Below are 17,366 nucleotides of genomic sequence, written 5' to 3'. Positions count from 1 at the left end.
GTTACCGTGTTGTGCCCTTTTATCATGGGTTTTATGTGTGTTTATTCGACATTATTAATCTTAAAAAGATTAATATTTATATATTTTTTGCCCTCTTGGCGGAAAGTGGCAACTTTGGTCTCACTGCGCTAAACAAAGTTGCCGCTTTCCTCCTTCCTCGGACAAAAAAATATTATACAGCCCTTGGGAAGTAAAAAAGAAAACCTCAGATCACATGTTGATTGACCTCGGCTTCGCCTTGGCCAACAATTACATGTGATCTGAGGCTTTTCTTATTTTCCTTCCCAAGGGGTGTAATATACTATTAAATATTTTATCGCAGTGATATTGAACCTCGGAGATTTTTTGTCCAGAGATATTTTTTTTTTTTTTTTTTTTTGATATTTTGTTGGGGATATTTTGTCGGAGGATCAAGACGTCTGATACCAAAATTGTGTCAAGTATAAATTTTCTTATTTGGAATAAACTTAAAATTTTTAAGTTAAAAGAAATAAAAAAAAAAATAACAGTAAATTTATAACTAATTAATTTACGTAATCTTATGAAGCTTGACTAGGATTTCTCCTTAGTGGTGAATAGATAAATTTTATAATTTATATCTAATAAAATTTTTCTTACACACTTTACCCTTTATACATTTTAATAATCACCTTTTTTTTTCTGTAAGACTTACTTACGGAAAAAAAAAAAAAAAATAAAACTCGACAATTTTTATATACATATGTATACATGTGCAGTCGAATGTAAATAAAACGCATGATATGACGATTTAAATGACATTAGATTAGGCCAACAATTACGGCGTTACTTATTCAGTATCTAGAGAAGAAATAAACTAAAAAAATATTATTTAATTAATTTAAATAAACACTGACGATTAATAACTCAATACCGTGAGCGATTGGCTGAAGCGTGCTAATTAAAAATAGTAATAAATACATAATATATGTTTATAAAATAAATACACGCTTACCAAAAATATATTCATGTTATTAATAGTAATAATAATAAGAATAATGATGATAACCTTGGTTATATTAATCAACCAAATGGATATATAGTCACTATATAATTTTCACTTCACTCCAAAGGTTTGTTGGCATTTTTATTTTAAAATACTTAGTATTTAAATCTAATCGTCCCACTCATCGTCATCACTGGTGCCACTGCTCGAGTCTTGACTGTCCCCAGTGTAACCGAGCAAACGCGAACGCTCGGCTAAAGCTGCCGACAGAGCCGAGGCCAGTCCACCTTGAGCGACTCCTATCGAAGTTGGTTTTGGTTCATTAACCACGGGTTTTAATTCGATTCCTTGCCTTATTTGATTTAGTAAATCACTTCTTGAGTCCATAATGGGAGTTGTCTTCTTTTCTGTTTGCTCGACTTTCTGTAATTTTTTTTAAATTTGTTAGGGGAAAAATTAAGATACTGAATTTTAGACATTTAAAAATTTTTTAGATTTTTGTAACAATTTAATTATAATTAAGAAATTACCTTGTATCTTGTGAAATATTGAAATTTTTAAAGATATAAGCTCACCCCGACATTACACTTATCAAGACCTTTCATTTGAGTACCCACATCAATTTTTCATATATTTTATATATTTATATATACTATATATATGTATATATGAAAAATATATCAAAAATGCAAGTGGGTACTCAAATGAAAGCTCTTGATGAGTGTAACATCGGGATGAGCTTACATATTTGAAAATATCAATAATTAAGAAATGACATTGCTATTTTGTCAACTAATGATATTTTAAAAGATATAAGCTCGACCCGACGTTACACTCATCAAGACCTTTCATTTGAATACCCACATCAATTTTTCATATATTTATATATATTATATATATGTATATATGAAAAATATATCAAAAATGCAAGTGGGTACTCAAAGGAAAGCTCTTGATGAATGTAACATCAAAATGAGCTTATACCTTTAAAATATATGTTACATAATTAAGAAATGACCTTGTATCTTGTGAAATATTGACATTTTTAAAGATATAAGCTCATTTCGATGTTACACTCATCGAGACCTTTCATTTGAGTACCCACATCAATTTTTCATATATTTCATATATTTATATATACTATATATATGTATATATGAAAAATATATCAAAAATGCATGTGGGTACTCAAATGAAAGCTCTTGATGAGTGTAACATCAGGATGAGGTTATATCTTTAAAAAGGTCAATATTTAAGAAAGTACAGTGCAATTTAACAAAATTCATTACTTAATAAACCAAAATTTTAATTTTTTATAGTTCATAAGTGATTGCAAAATTACTAGTATTTTATAAAATAAATAAGGAATATTAAAAAAAAAGAAATTTCTCACGGCTAATAAATAGAAGTAACAACCAATTACCAACTTGTAAAACAATAAACTCACCTTAAGAGTAGTGCCATTTCTAATTGCATCCATAAGTTTCGGCCTCAAGTCGTTAAATTCACCGTTATTATTACCACTAATAGAAGACGACGAAGAATTAAAATTACTCGCGGGACTACTGTCCGCATTGAGCTCCGGAAGAGGAGGTGGTGGAGGTGGCGGAGGTGGAGGAGCTGGAGCACTGCCCGAAGAATTCGACACATTGGATATACTTGAGCTGCTCCTAGGCGGCGGCGGCGGAACCGTGGGAGGCGGCGGAGGCAGTGCGGGTGATCCTGCCGGCGGTGGTGGCCTCGACGGCAGAGTCCTGTGTGCAGGTGGAGCGCTTGGCGGGGGTGGCGGGACGTTTGTCCGTGCTGGAGGCAAAGGTCTCGTAGTCCGCGATTGGTTCTATAAATAAACGTGTGACACAATACGTGAGACCTCTTGCATGTTAAATATTTATTATCTGCTACTTATCCTACTATATTAATTCTGTAATTTAATACGCATCACACGTAATGATGCTACTGGTATGTACTGTAATTGTTACTGTATTGATAATATAAGTACTTACATTATTTATTCCCGGACTGCTGGTAACGGGGACCGTTCGCGCTGGTATCGGTGGTGGATTGTCTGCTGTCGGTGGCGGGGGAGGTAAGGGATGATGATTGTTATCTGCGGATGTTGGAACCGAAGTACTTGTTAAACCTAATTCATTTTTCACAGCTGTTATTCCGCCGTGGCCACGAATAAAATCGTAAATAAAGTCACGGGTCTCACGGCTTGTTAGTTGCCGCTGTGTCACACCAGCTACGTCGAAAAATTTTCTTAATGTTGGATCTATTGACTCTGGGTCGATACATTTACTGGTGTTACTACCTAAATGCACTACGTGTCTGTAAAAATTAAAAAAAAAATTATAATTAATTTTTTACAAGCTAGTAAAATATTTTTACAATAATAACCCTAAAATTATAAATGATACTAAAGTTAGCTGATGTTTTAATTTTTTTTTTTAATAATTAAATTAGAACAAAAAAATTGCACTTGTAGTTTTTCAAGTTTTTAACAAATAACAATTTTTTTTTCTTCATTTTTTTAATCAAAAAAATTTTTTTTATTTTTAAATGTCGGCTAACTTAATTTTCATAAATTATGAATGAAAATTAAGTTAGCCGACATCTAAAAAATTTTATGATTTTTTTTTTTATTAAAGAATTATTAGAAAAAAATAGAAAAAATTTTTTTCATTTGTTAAAAACTTCAAAAACTATAAGTGCAATTTTTTAGTTATAATTTAATAAATTAAGCAAAATAAAAAAATCAAAAATCTCAGCTAATTTTATTATTATAAATTATGATACTAAAATTAGCCGACAAAAAATATTTGATTTTTTTTTTTATTAATTAAATTAGAACAAAAAATATTTTTAAAAAATTGCACTTATAGTTTTTGAAATTTTTTACAAGTGAAATTTTTTCTTTTAATGATTTTTCAATAACATAAATTACAAAAATTTTTAGATGGCTAATTTTATTTTCATCTGCAATTAGCAGACATTTGACAATTTTTTTATTCTTTTTTTTTCTAAATAAATTAGGTCTAGAAAATTATTTTTCAAAAATTGCACTTATAATTTTTTAAAGCTCCTAGAGATGAAATTTTTTAAATACATTTTTTTTGCTATAATTTATTTGTTAGAAAAATTTTTAAAATTACTAAATGTCTGTCATTTTATGAAAATTAAGTTAGCCGAGATCTAAAAAATTTTTTTTTATTAAAAAAATTATTAAAAAAAAATAAAAAAAAAATTTCTTTTGCAAAAAAACTGCAAGTGCAATTTAAAAAAAATTTTTTTTGTTATAATTTAATTATTGAAAAAAATAAAAAAATAAAAAATGTCGGCTAACTTTATTATTATTCTCAATTTCAACATCATTCAAAAGAACGTTTAAAAAAATTTTTAGAATTTTTTTTTATTGAAAAAATTATTAAATAATATTTCATTTGTAAAAAAAAGTTTAAAAACTAAAAATGTATTTAAAAAAAAACATTTTTTAGTTCTAATTTAATCAAAAAAATCAGCTAGTTTTAAAAATAATAGTTTTTATTATTTTTTTTTTTTTAATAATAATTTTATATTTTGTAAGTAATATTTAAAATAATTACCTAAAATTTGAAGGTTGACTAATATCAGCTACAGTTAATTTTCTTTTGTGATCTTTCTCACGCTTTTTCTTCCTCAAATACATCGCACTACCAGACAAACCCCCGTTGACACTCACCGAAGATGAGGACCCGTTGATCATATTGACACTGGTGGTCGAAGAAAAAAAATTAGTCGAGCTATTGGGACTCCTCCTTGGCAACGTGACTACTTTTTGCTGAGTATCTGTTTCTATTCTAGTTTTACGCTCCTGCCGCCTCTGTTTATTGCTATTGAGTCTTTCTAAAATAATATTCCTACGAACAATGTTATCATTATCATCATCATCATCATCATTATAATCATTTAATTATTTAAAAGTTAAGTAAATGGTCTATTACGGTAATTTTCTAAATTAAGTAATTACCTCATAATAACGGCTTCGGTTTCATTAGCAAAATTAAATGCAACCATACATTCTTCGCCTTCAAATGTATGGAAATATCTCAGCGGAGCATTGTAGTCCATCGAATTGTACAGCTCTTGTTCCCACAGCATTGCTTTTCTTTGAGGACAATATAATCGTAGAAAATAACTTCTTTTCGGGTTATCCCGTATCAATGTTATTATTCCGGTATTTTTTTTTATCCATTCTCGGTGGTCGGGTAATTCTGTTAAATACAATTGAATTACACCCGCTGCTAGGCACTGTAAAAAATTATCTATATTATTAAGAGAATAAGAAAAGTTTTGTGTCGAGAATAGTTATATGATAAAATCGGTTTTTTGAGTTGAATTTAGTGTCATTGCAAAGGTCTTGATTTGAATTTGTGCCTTTAAAAGGTTTCATATTAATCATTCTCTAGATACATAATTAAGAAATGACCTTGTATCTTGTGAACTATTGACATTTTTAAAGATATAAGCTCATCTTGATATTACACTTATCGAGACCTTTCATTTGAGTACCCACATCAATTTTTCATATATTTTATATATTTATATATATTACATATATGTATACATGAAAAATATATCAAAAATGCATGTGGGTACTCAAATGAAAGGTCTCGATGAGTGTAACATCGGAATGAGCTTATATTTTTAAAAATATCAATAATTAAGAAATGACCTTGTATCTTGTGCACGATTGACATTTTTTAAGTTATAAGCTCATTTCGATGTTACGCTCATCGAGACCTTTCATTTGAGTACCCACATCAATTTTTCATATATTTTGTATATTTATATATATTATATATATGTATATATGAAAAATATATCAAAAATGCATGTGGGTACTTAAATGAAAGGTCTTGATGAGTGTAACATCGGGATGACTTTATATCTTTAAAAATATCAATAATTAAGAAATAACCTTGTATCTTGTGAACTATTGACATTTTTTAAGATATAAGCTCATTTTGATGTTACACTCATCGAGACCTTTCATTTGAGTACCCACATCAATTTTTCATATATTTATATATATATTATATATATGAATACATGTATATATGAAAAATATATAAAAAAATGCAAGTGGGTACTCAAATGAAAGCTCTTGATGAGTGTAACATCAGGATGAGCTTATATCTTGAAAAACATCAATATTTAAGAAAATACAGTACAATTTAACAAAAATCAGTAATTAATAAAGCAAAATTTTAATTTTTTATGGTTCACAAGACTGCAAGATTACTCGATATTAATTAATTTCACATAATTTTTAATAAAATTATAAATAATAAATAAAAAATATTTTTTAATAAATTACTCTAATTTATAAAAAAATATTTATATTTATATCAAACGAAGAAAAAGTTCCCAAGTACAAAATACAAGATTGAAATAAAAATAATATCGATAAATCAAAAGATATTTTTACATATAAAAAATCGCTTGGTGGTCGTTAGATAAAAATAAACTAAAAAAAAATATAGTGCCTGTCAATGACACTCAATCTTTATCAACCGACAGGCATACAGAAAAGAATAACACACACAGACATTCTCACAGCACATACTTACACACCAAACGATTTTTTATCTCTCATTGTACCACTGAATATAAAGTATAAAATGTCATGGTGAAAATTGAGGGCAATAAAACAATACAGTAAAAAATAAAACTGAAAATATTCTCACACTTAGTACTCGACAGAAATGTAGGTCAGTGTTAGGGATAATTAAACGTTAAAAATTCACAGACACTCTTACTTATCATTAGAAACAAATTCATAAATAATATTCACTGTTTCACTAAATAATTTACCTGACAACGATTACCAATTAATCGAAAAATCTCTTCATTTTCCTCTGGTTTGAGGAGCACACATCCCCGATGCTCTTTCGCACCCGTCGACTTCATTTTCTCATCAATATAATTATTTCCAGGTTATGTTCATCACTATCTACTGTTCCCTGGTTTTCGTGTATTTAAAAATACACGTACAATAATGGACATGTCAAAAAACATATTTATCATTGTTATTGTTGTAAATTTACAAAATTAATTTTTTAATCAACCGCAGTAATTAAAATAAATAATTAATAATAATTACATGGTAAGTTAAATGCCCGTCCGTTTGCCACTTTAATGAAAACATTTATAGTTGCTCTTAAAGTTAAACTCGTAGTTGCTAAACTAAAATCTTCTCTGCTCTGATGTTTCAGATGAGTCTTACAACTTACAACTACTACATTAACCAAGTACAAGTACACTAGTTACCAGTATCAGTAGTAAAACACCACCCACGAAGTGGTGTCTCTCAACACTCAAACAGGAAACTCAAATGACGGTTTGATGACATTCCCATGCATCCGGTTCGTTTGGACCTTGTTCCATCATTCCTCCATTCTTGCGACAAAATATATCACGTCAATTGTCGCTATACACATTAAAAAAAAATATACACAACACTTTAATACGTATCAAGGCAATAATTACTTTTATTAATTAAAAATATTAATTAATAGGTACTTTTCCCTTGACATCGTATTTTATTAGAAATAAAAATGACATTTTTTTTATGAAAATTAATTTAGCTGATATTTTATCATTTTTCTAATAAATAAATAAATAAATTGCTAAATAAAAAAAATTGACATTTAGAAATTTTAATAAATTAAAAATGCAATTTTTTTTAAATAATTTTTCGGAACAAATTTTTTTTTTAATAAAATTAAAAAATAGTCGACAGATAACTTCAATATTATTGTTTTTAAATGAAAATTAATTTGTGAAAAAGTTAGCAGTCACTTGACCATTTTTTAATTTTTTTTTAACAAACAAATTTCTTCCAAAAGATTATTAAAAAAAATGCATTTTAAAATTTTTTAAATTTCTTCATGTCAATTTTTTTTTATAATGTTTTTTGCAATAATTTATTTGTTAAAAAAATTCTAAAAATTATTAAATATCTGCAAAATTAATTTTCATAATTTTAATAATTTTTTTAACAAATAAATAATGGCAAAGAAAAAGTTAACATGTAGAAATTTTAAAAAATTAAAAATGCAATTTTTTGTAAATAATTTTTTGAGAAAAATTTTTTTGTTTAAAAAATGATCAAGTAACTGCTTTAATGACATTGTTTTTAAATAAAAAAAAATCTAAATTTTGTAAAAGTTTAAAAATTTATACTAACATTTGTAAATATATTTTTTTTTCAATGACAATAAAAAAAATAAATACCTTTTGGTTAATATTAATAATACTGAAGTTAGCCGTCAGCTGTCAATTTTGAAAATTTTATTAACAAATCAATTACAATAAATGCCTCTAAAAATTTTCACTTGTAATTTTTATTAATTTTCACATTTAGAATTTTTATATTAACAATTATTCATAATAATTTAATAGCTAAAAATTTCTAATTTCTGTCAACTTAATTGTCATTAAATTAATTTAAACTAACCTTTTAGTTTATAAAACATACAATGGCACGATTATCAACTAAAAAATTCCGGTGTTATCGCTCCAGGCGTTTTTTGTTTTTCGATTATTGTATACTTTTATCGGTGATTAAATGTTATTGATTAATTTATCGACAAAATCAAGGCTGCGCCGAAGATGGAAAGCTAATAAATAAAGTTTGCATGTATGTGAGTCATGATGACGCATTGGTGAATAATAAAATATAAATATTAATAGAAATTTATTATTATTGTTATTTAATAATTATTTCATGACAATAACAATATCAACAATAATAATAATTCAATTAATTTTTTTTTTACTTTTTAAAATGAGCCCAAAAAAAGTATGAAAATTTAGCCGACATTTAAAATTTTTTTTATTGAAAAAATGACTACAAAAAATAAGAAAAAAAAATGTTCTTTTGTAAAAAACTTTAAAAATTATAAATGCAATTTTTTTAAAATATTTCTTTTTCTAATTTAATTATTAAAAACGTCAGCTAACTTCAGTATTATAAAAAAGCGCGTTTGAATTATTTGGCGGGCTTTATAAAAAAAAAAAAAAAATAAATAAAAAAGTAACTGATTAGATTGATAGAGGGAGTAGAGAGAGAAGGAAGATGTTTTTTTTATTCATTTTAATTTTCTCGCGGGCGCAGATTGCAAATGGCCGCAAGTGGACACAACTTGTTCACCTATCATGTCAACAAATAATGTCGTGCATTATCGGATAATAAATGTAACAATAGTGATGATAGTGTCGGTGTAGGGGTGTTTTGTGGCAATAAATGCCATTAGTGTTAATAATTAGTTTTGAGTTATTTTTGCGCGGGAAAAAAAAAATATTAGTTTAAGTAATAATATAATAATTATTATTACACACCTATAGAGAGTTGTAACGCGTTTGCTGGGTGATAGCGATGTCTGGATACCGCAGAGTTAATTATTATGAGCTGTGTCGACTGTGCACCAGCAGCGAGGGCAATAAAATGAACATATTCCGCGACGAGGGACGTAGAAGACAGTTGCAGACTAAGATACAAACTTATTTACCTGTCCAGGTATGGAATTATTTATTTTTTAATTTAATTCAATAATAAATAAATTAATGATTTAATTTATAATGATAAAATAATAAAATGTGTAATGGAATATTTTTCTTCAGGTACTTGAAGAAGACTCGTTGCCAAAGATAGTGTGTCATGAATGTGTCAGAAAGCTGGAGAGCTTCATTGAGTTTCGCGAGACTGTGGTCAGTGCTGAGGGCATGCTGGAGTCCTACTTTACGTCTCTGAGATTCTCTGAGGACTTTCTGAAGGAGGGCAAAGTTTATGTGAAGAGCACGGAGAAAGAACACCAGTCGCCGGTTCCAGAAGACCCGCTTAAGATTGAGAAAATTGTGACAGTTCCAGCGGTGCCGAGCCAGATTGTTATAGAGCCGCAGCAAGCTCAGCACCAGCCGGTAGTTGTTAGCAATCTTAATGCTTCTAATATTCAAATTATTAGCGGGGTTCAAGCTAGGGTCCAACAGTACAAGTGTGCCATGCAGGTATGACTTTTTTGGATGGCCAAAAAAGGGATTTTTTTTAATTATTGTGAAAAAATTTTAATAAACAAATTCTATTTAGAAAATTTTTAAAATTGCAAGTGCAGATTTTTTAAAAATATTTGTTTTTATAATTGATTTATAATAATAATAATAAAAAAAATTGTCAGATATCTGCTGATTTTAGTATCATTTTTTTTTTAAGTTTTAAATTTAATTGATATGAAAATATATGTATATATAGAATTCACTTTTAATTTTAATAATGATTTCTTTTTATTTAAAAATAATTATCTCTCTATTTTTTGTACAAAATTTTTTTTTTATAAAATATTAACGAGTGTTTGAAGAGATTATGAAAACATTTATTTTTAAAAAAATAGCTTCAAAAAATTTTTTTTAAATTTATAATAAAAATTTTTTCCTCAAATTTGAATGAAATAAAAAAAAAAATTAATTTTTTATAAATCTTCAGTGTACTTATATAAGCCCTTGAAATTATTAAACGTTCTGATAAAAAATATCTTCCAGATGCAACCTGGAGGAGTAGCTGCGGCAGTAGTTGAAGCTACAGCAGAAACTCATTACAGTTATCAGCAACAAACCTCCCAAGTGTCTCCACAACATCAGCCTACCCATGGAAATCGGCTTGCTGATCAGCAGCAAGCCCAGCATATTCAAGTTCAAAATCAAATATCAAGCCAAAGTCAAATTAACCAGCTGCAGAGCACGCGACAGGTACAAGTGACACCCAATCAGCAGCAGCAACAGCAGCAACAGCAGCAACAGCAACAGCAACAGCAACAGCAGCAACAACAACAACAACAACAACAACAACAACAACAACAACAGCAGCAACAACAACAACAGCAGCAGCAACAACAACAACAACAACAACAACAACAACAACAACAACAACAACCTCAAAATCAGAACCAGGCTCAACAAAATCAACAGGCTCCTCAGCCCCAGCAGATCCAACAGCCTCAGCAGTGTCAAATGACCCAAATGCAAATTCGTGAATTTGAGAAGAGACTGCAAATAGAAAAACAAGTGCGAATGTCACCGCAAGAGAATCAAACGCATCAGAATAATAACGTGTTAATAAAAGCAGAAATAGCGACGGATCAAAATCAGAGGACACTAAAATCAGAAGTTGTGGACTCTAGTAGTATTAATTCGCCAAATGAAAATGTACAGCAGAATTACGCAACTGTCCATCAGGGTACGCCAGAGGTGTTCCTCAGCTTGGGATTTAAAGAAGCCGGACTTAATCCTAATGCCCAGCAATCGAGTGACGAAACCAAGGACTTCAGAGATTATATTAAAAGTTCAACAGACGATGCACTGTCGCGTAATTCTATCGGACAGATATCAGAATTTCTTCGAATTCGTTCGTGTCCCGAGCCGACGACATTGATTACCGTTAATCCCCAAGTTATCTGTCAGACTACCCGAGGCTTGGCGTGCCGGGAGTGTGGAAAAACATTCGACTCTGACAGTCAAATGAACAACCACCAGTGCCCCAATTCTCCGATAATAAGTGACATTACGGACATCAGCAAGGAGGATTCCGTTCAGAATAACGCCAACTTGGCGACATTTAATTGCGACATTTGCAGCAAGCCTTTCAAAAGGAAAGAACACTTGTTCCAGCATCGGAAGCTTCATACTGGGGAGAGACCTTACGTTTGTACGACCTGTACCAAAGCTTTCAGCCGCAAGGAACACCTGGTGAGGCACTCAGTCTCTCATACTGGGCAAAAAATGCATGATTGTGAAATGTGTGGCAAAAGCTTCTCGCGCAAAGATAATCTGCACAAGCACCGGAAAACTCACGGGGTAGCTGGTCCTTATATTTGTGAGACTTGTGGCAAGTCTTTCGTCGTCAAGCATTACTACCTGGTCCATCTGGGGACTCACGCGCCCCTCGACGGGGACAATTGCCCGGATCCGCTACCGTACAAGTGTGATCAATGTCACAAGGCCTTCTCGGTCAAGCAGTATCTTACAACTCACAAATCCCGGCATAGAAAGAATGCTAATGCTAATGCTAATAATCCCGGTGGTTTGTCAAACTCTCAAGCTCAAACTCCCCAGCAAGTACCAACAGTTCAAAATAATGGGATAAGTGTCCCCAGTAATGGGGTTACGAATACTAACGGGCAACCTAATGACAACGTCGCTGAAATTCACAGCGTTATTGAGAGAAATGACTCCCAGACTAGGCAGCAGCAACATGGATCATTTGATAACAATCAATATCACGGTAATGTTCAACAGTTTCAATGAGATAAAGATAAGCGTGTGTACTACGTACTCTTACCTAATGGCAATAATCACAAAATTGTGCTTGTTTAAGTTTGGTATTTTTCAAGGTTCTTGCTTAGACTTTACTATTTTTTTTTTCATTTGATAAATTAAGTCAAACGTTGAATTGAAAAATTATTTAATTAGTTATTTTGAAGGAAAATTAATTGCAATTATTTTTTGAATGAAATTAGGAAAAAGTTCAATTTAAATTTTTTTCTGAAGAAAATTAATAAAAGAAATTAGGAACAACGGTTGACCTTACAGGCCATCTCTGTAACTTCCCGCTAATAATATACTTAAGCGCTCAAAATTAGACATTACGTTTTTGAGCTGTTCGAGAAAAACCGCTAGAACTTTTGAACGAATTAACCGATTTCGACGGGATTGGCTAACGTTAAGAGCTGTTTAGTTTTTAAAATTTATATGTAAAGCCGTTTAAAAGTAATTCCAAAAAAACATCATTTAAAAAATTTTTTTTCGTAGTTCTTTTTTTCAATTTTCCAAATTTTAAGTAATTGCTCCTGAACTTGTAACAACTTCTGAAGTTGTTTTTGATGATGGTTCTTTAGTTGTTGATAGTGGTGATAGATTTATTGGTTTTGTTGGACGTTGATTTAAAGGATGAAAAGATTCAGTTGGTTTTGGTGGTCGTTGACTTGAAGGTTGAGGCTGGGGAGAGTCAGTTAATTTTGGAGGGTAAGGATGAAGATGAGGGTGTGGTTTTTCAAACTGATAAATTAATACAATCTAAAACTTGATATCGGGAAACAGTATTTTTAATTTGACATTGATGGTGATAACATAATAGTGTGATAGAAAATTACGGAACGGCGTTTTGGATAAATTAAAAAATTTGTTTATCTATTTAGATTCTTTTATTGATGATTTATGGACAGAGTCAAGAATTCTGGTATTTTTTTTGTTAGTATATACAAGAATATACAAATAGTGATTATATTTTATGTATAGAAAAATTAAAATTGTAGAAAACATTTTTATAATTTTCATTTAATAGAATGAAGAATTAATGACATGAATCATTCGATAATTAGAGCATTCACTGACGTATTCATGATAACAGTGTTCAGTTGTTACATTAATAAAATAGTAATGCTGGCATTTAACTCGATATAAATTACATCCGTAGGAACGTTGTTCCTTGTGAACATACTGGTAATTAAATGTATATGGAATATATATAAACGGTCGAATCAATTGTTTAATAGGCAAAATTTGATAAGCTTTAAAGTTATTACAATCTCCCACCAATGAGTATGTACATAAACTTTGATTATTGAGACGATTGTGGCAATTAATTTGGTACCAATTGCAATATTCCGGTGTTTCGTGTTTCAGAACAAACTGACTGGTGTGAAAAATGTGAGCAGTATCTGTACTTTGATTGTTTTGTTCTGCGGTTTCTTCAGTAGTTGGAGTTTCTGCTGTTGAAGTACTGATTACACCAATAGTAGCTGGGTTCAGTGTTGTATTAATAGCCTCAAATGCTGAAATTGGTGCACCTGTAGTTGATTCAATTGGTGTTGTTAGAGCAGGGAATGATTCTGGCGTTAAAGTACTAAATACACCATCTGTAATTGATTCGAATGGTGTCGTTGAAGCAATAAATGATTCTGTAGTTATTTCAGGTGTCAAAGTAGTAGTTGTACTATCTTCAATCAATTCATTTGGTGTTGTTGACACGAAGAATGATTCAGCAGTTGTTTCTGGTGTTAAACTACTAATTTCATCATTTTTACTTGATATTGTAGTAATACTTATTTTAGTTTCTGTAGTTGGTGTATCTGTAATCATTTCAGGTATGAAAGTAGTAGTTGTACTATCTGTAGTCGATTCGATTGGTGTTGTTGACACGAAGAACGATTCAGTAGTTGTTTCTGGTGTCAAAGTACTAATTTCATCATTTGTAGTTGGTGTTATAGTAATACTTATTTCAGTTTCTGTAGTTGGTGCATCTGTAATCATTTCAGGTATCAAAGTAGTAGTTGCACTATCTGTAGTTGATTCCATTGGTGTTGTTGACACGAAGAATGATTCAGTAGTTGTTTCTGGTGTCAAAGTAGTAGTTGGACTATCTTTAGTCAATTCATTTGGTGTTGTTGACCCGAAGAATGATTCAGTAGTTGTTTCTGGTGTCAAAGTACTAATTTCATCATTTTTACTTGGTGTTGTAGTAGTACTTATTTCAGTTTCTGTACTTGGTGCTTCTGTAATCATTTCAGGTATCAAAATAGTAGTTGTACTATCTGTAGTTGATTCGATTGGTGTTGTTGACACGAAGAATGATTCAGTAGTTGTTTCTGGTGTCAAAGTACTAATTTCATCATTTTTACTTGGTGTTGTAGTAATACTTATTTCAGTTTCTGTACTTGGTGCATCTGTAATCATTTCAGGTATGAAAGTAGTAGTTGTACTATCTGTAGTCGATTCGATTGGTGTCGTTGAAGCAATAAATGATTCTGTAGTTATTTTAGGTGTCAAAGTAGTAGTTGTACTATCTTTAGTCAATTCATTTGGTGTTGTTGACACGAAGAATGATTTAGTAGTTGTTTCTGGTGTCAAAGTACTAATTTCATCATTTGTACTTGGTGTTGTAGTAATACTTATTTCAGTTTCTGTACTTGGTGCATCTGTAATCATTTCAGGTATCAAAGTAGTAGTTGTACTATCTGTAGTCGATTCGATTGGTGTCGTTGAAGCAATAAATGATTCTGTAGTTATTTTAGGTGTCAAAGTAGTAGTTGTACTATCTTTAGTCAATTCATTTGGTGTTGTTGACACGAAGAATGATTCAGTAGTTGTTTCTGGTGTCAAAGTACTAATTTCATCATTTGTAGTTGGTGTTGTAGTACTACTTATTTTAATTTCTGTAATCGGTGAATTTTTAGTTGTTTCTGGCGTTACAGTACTAATTGAACCATCTGTTGATTTAATTGATGTTGTTTCGTTAACAGTCGATGGTCTCAATGTGGTCATCTCTTCAATTACTCCTTTCAAATCCGTTATCGTTGATTCTGTTGGCGCTGCCTGTTATAATAACATTTTTTTTAAATTAAATAATTTCATAATGAATCAAAAACAAAAAACTACTAGGATCTACTAAAATATGATTGTTCAAATACACGTGGATAGGAATTAGTATTTTGATTTAACCTAAAAATTTATATGAACAAGTTACTCATGTTTAAAAAAAAAATTACAATAATTACCTGAACAAGAGCACTGGCGAATAAAATCACAAATAAATAGAACAACATCGTGGTAAATAATAATTTTCGATTTACTAAAAAAAATCTCGGTACTTTACTTTAGACACTGTAATTAGTATTGAAGCACCGGAACGTGAATGATAACTAAGGATCGGGTCCGTAAATGTTTATCATGGCCTTAAGGGATAAGTAATTAGAAAAGTATACACTAATTACTATACTCTTCATGTATAATATATACATACAGACAATTATAGGTAATATTATCGTCCATAGTTATCATAAATACATTTTTTTATCTCAGGAATGTGGACAAGATAGGATCATAACTCTGTGACGTTTCGGTCATTTATTTGACCTTCCTCAGGCATCTGAAAATTTCACATGTTAATAACCAACAACATAACATAACAATTGTTACAAATACAATATTTACCATAATACGAATTCTAACAATCACTATCTTACATTGCACAGTTGCCTTAGTCTTATAAATCTTTACAGAATTAATAAAACTGGTAAATTTATTAATTATTACAAACTCCAGAAATAAAGTCAACACGTGGAGTTTGTAATAATTAATAAATTTACCAGTTTTATTAATTCTGTAAAGATTTATATGACTAAGGCAACTGTGCAATGTAAGATAGTGATTGTTAGAATTCGTATTATGGTAAATATTGTATTTGTAACAATTGTTATGTTATGTTGTTGGTTATTAACATGTGAAATTTTCAGATGCCTGAGGAAGGTCAAATAAATGACCGAAACGTCGCAAAAATAATAATGTAATTTTGTTATTATGATCCTATCTTGTCCACATTCCTGAGATAAAAAAATTTATTCATACAGACAATTTTCAATTTTCTTAGCGGGAAGTTAAAAAATTGAAACTTTTATTAATTTCTAATAAAATTTATAAAAAAAATTAAATTGTAATTATTCTTTTAACAATATTTTAAAAAAAATTCAATTTTAAATTATTATTTAAATAAAATTTTTGAAATATAGAAAGAAAGTACTATTTTAATTATTTACAAAAAAAATCAAACAAGTACACGCGCTTATTATCAGCAGACATAAAAAACACTGCCGTAAATCTGATAAAAATTCACTGTTTTGTTCACTTTAAAAAATTGATTAAGTATCGTTTTACATAAATATATTTATTTATAGATTTCATCTATTAATATCTAAAAACTCTGAAAAATTTTTTGTATTTTAATAATTGAGATAATCAAACGATAAAATCAAGCAAAAAAAAACCCCGATCACACAACAAATACCACATGCATATATAAAAAAAAAAATATGAATAAAGATTTGATTTAATGTGGTTTAAGAGACTGATAAATATATTCAGATTAATGGTGTATATATTTTATCAGATACAAAGTATTATCGAATATGAAGACAGTGAACTGCGTAGCCGATTTTAGCCTAGATTTTTTTTTTATAAATATTAATAATACTATTATTAAAAATATAATTTGAACTAGGCAGTTGTGACTAATGGGAGCAAGAGTTTTAAAAAGAATGAAAGGTTTAAATATAAATAAATAAATAATAAGTATATACAAACTTAATAAGAAAGAACATCAAAAATATTAACTATTATAGTTTTTGTGTAGTACAGATTAAATAACGGAGCTTTGTTTCCGTTATTAAACTATTTTTTCATAAGATTCCAATAGATAAATATTTTATATTCGATAATATTTATTATTCAATTTATTTTATTTTATATAAATATATTAAAATAATATTCTTTGCTTTTTATTAAGACATAAGACATTAAATTGATTTATTATTTTTGG

The 17,366-nt window shown here is 29.5% G+C and overlaps 3 protein-coding genes across 5 annotated transcripts; 1 reads left to right on the top strand and 2 right to left on the bottom strand.

Moving 5' to 3' along the window:
* Positions 1–1,061: 1,061 nt before the first annotated feature.
* On the bottom strand, positions 1,062–8,588 carry LOC123266482 (neural Wiskott-Aldrich syndrome protein-like). Of its 2 annotated transcripts, XM_044730724.1 has the most exons (8): positions 8,463–8,588; positions 7,107–7,433; positions 6,818–6,966; positions 4,971–5,251; positions 4,567–4,860; positions 2,968–3,292; positions 2,412–2,801; positions 1,062–1,387 (listed from the first exon to the last, which is right to left on the bottom strand). In XM_044730724.1, exons 3-8 carry the CDS (start codon positions 6,911–6,913, stop codon positions 1,133–1,135), a joined length of 1,641 nt encoding a protein of 546 aa, XP_044586659.1. In that variant the 5' UTR covers positions 6,914–6,966; positions 7,107–7,433; positions 8,463–8,588; the 3' UTR covers positions 1,062–1,132. The 2 variants fall into 2 exon arrangements, with proteins under 2 accessions (XP_044586659.1, XP_044586660.1); XM_044730725.1 differs by lacking the exons at positions 7,107–7,433; positions 8,463–8,588 and having other exon boundaries at positions 6,818–7,066.
* Positions 8,589–9,093: 505 nt separating this feature from the next.
* LOC123266751 (zinc finger protein 583-like) lies at positions 9,094–13,325 on the top strand. Of its 2 annotated transcripts, XM_044731149.1 has the most exons (4): positions 9,094–9,524; positions 9,629–10,012; positions 10,541–10,866; positions 10,996–13,325. In XM_044731149.1, exons 1-4 carry the CDS (start codon positions 9,384–9,386, stop codon positions 12,299–12,301), a joined length of 2,157 nt encoding a protein of 718 aa, XP_044587084.1. In that variant the 5' UTR covers positions 9,094–9,383; the 3' UTR covers positions 12,302–13,325. The 2 variants fall into 2 exon arrangements, with proteins under 2 accessions (XP_044587084.1, XP_044587083.1); XM_044731148.1 differs by having other exon boundaries at positions 10,541–13,325.
* Positions 13,316–15,745, bottom strand: LOC123266753 (uncharacterized protein PB18E9.04c-like). The gene is made up of 3 exons (XM_044731150.1): positions 15,550–15,745; positions 14,755–15,367; positions 13,316–14,334 (listed from the first exon to the last, which is right to left on the bottom strand). Exons 1-3 carry the CDS (start codon positions 15,595–15,597, stop codon positions 13,331–13,333), a joined length of 1,665 nt encoding a protein of 554 aa, XP_044587085.1. The 5' UTR covers positions 15,598–15,745; the 3' UTR covers positions 13,316–13,330.
* Positions 15,746–17,366: the final 1,621 nt, after the last annotated feature.

This window comes from Cotesia glomerata, linkage group LG6 (genome assembly GCF_020080835.1).
Source record: "Cotesia glomerata isolate CgM1 linkage group LG6, MPM_Cglom_v2.3, whole genome shotgun sequence".
NCBI lineage: Eukaryota > Metazoa > Arthropoda > Insecta > Hymenoptera > Braconidae > Cotesia > Cotesia glomerata.
This window is presented reverse-complemented; position numbering and strand designations above follow the sequence as displayed.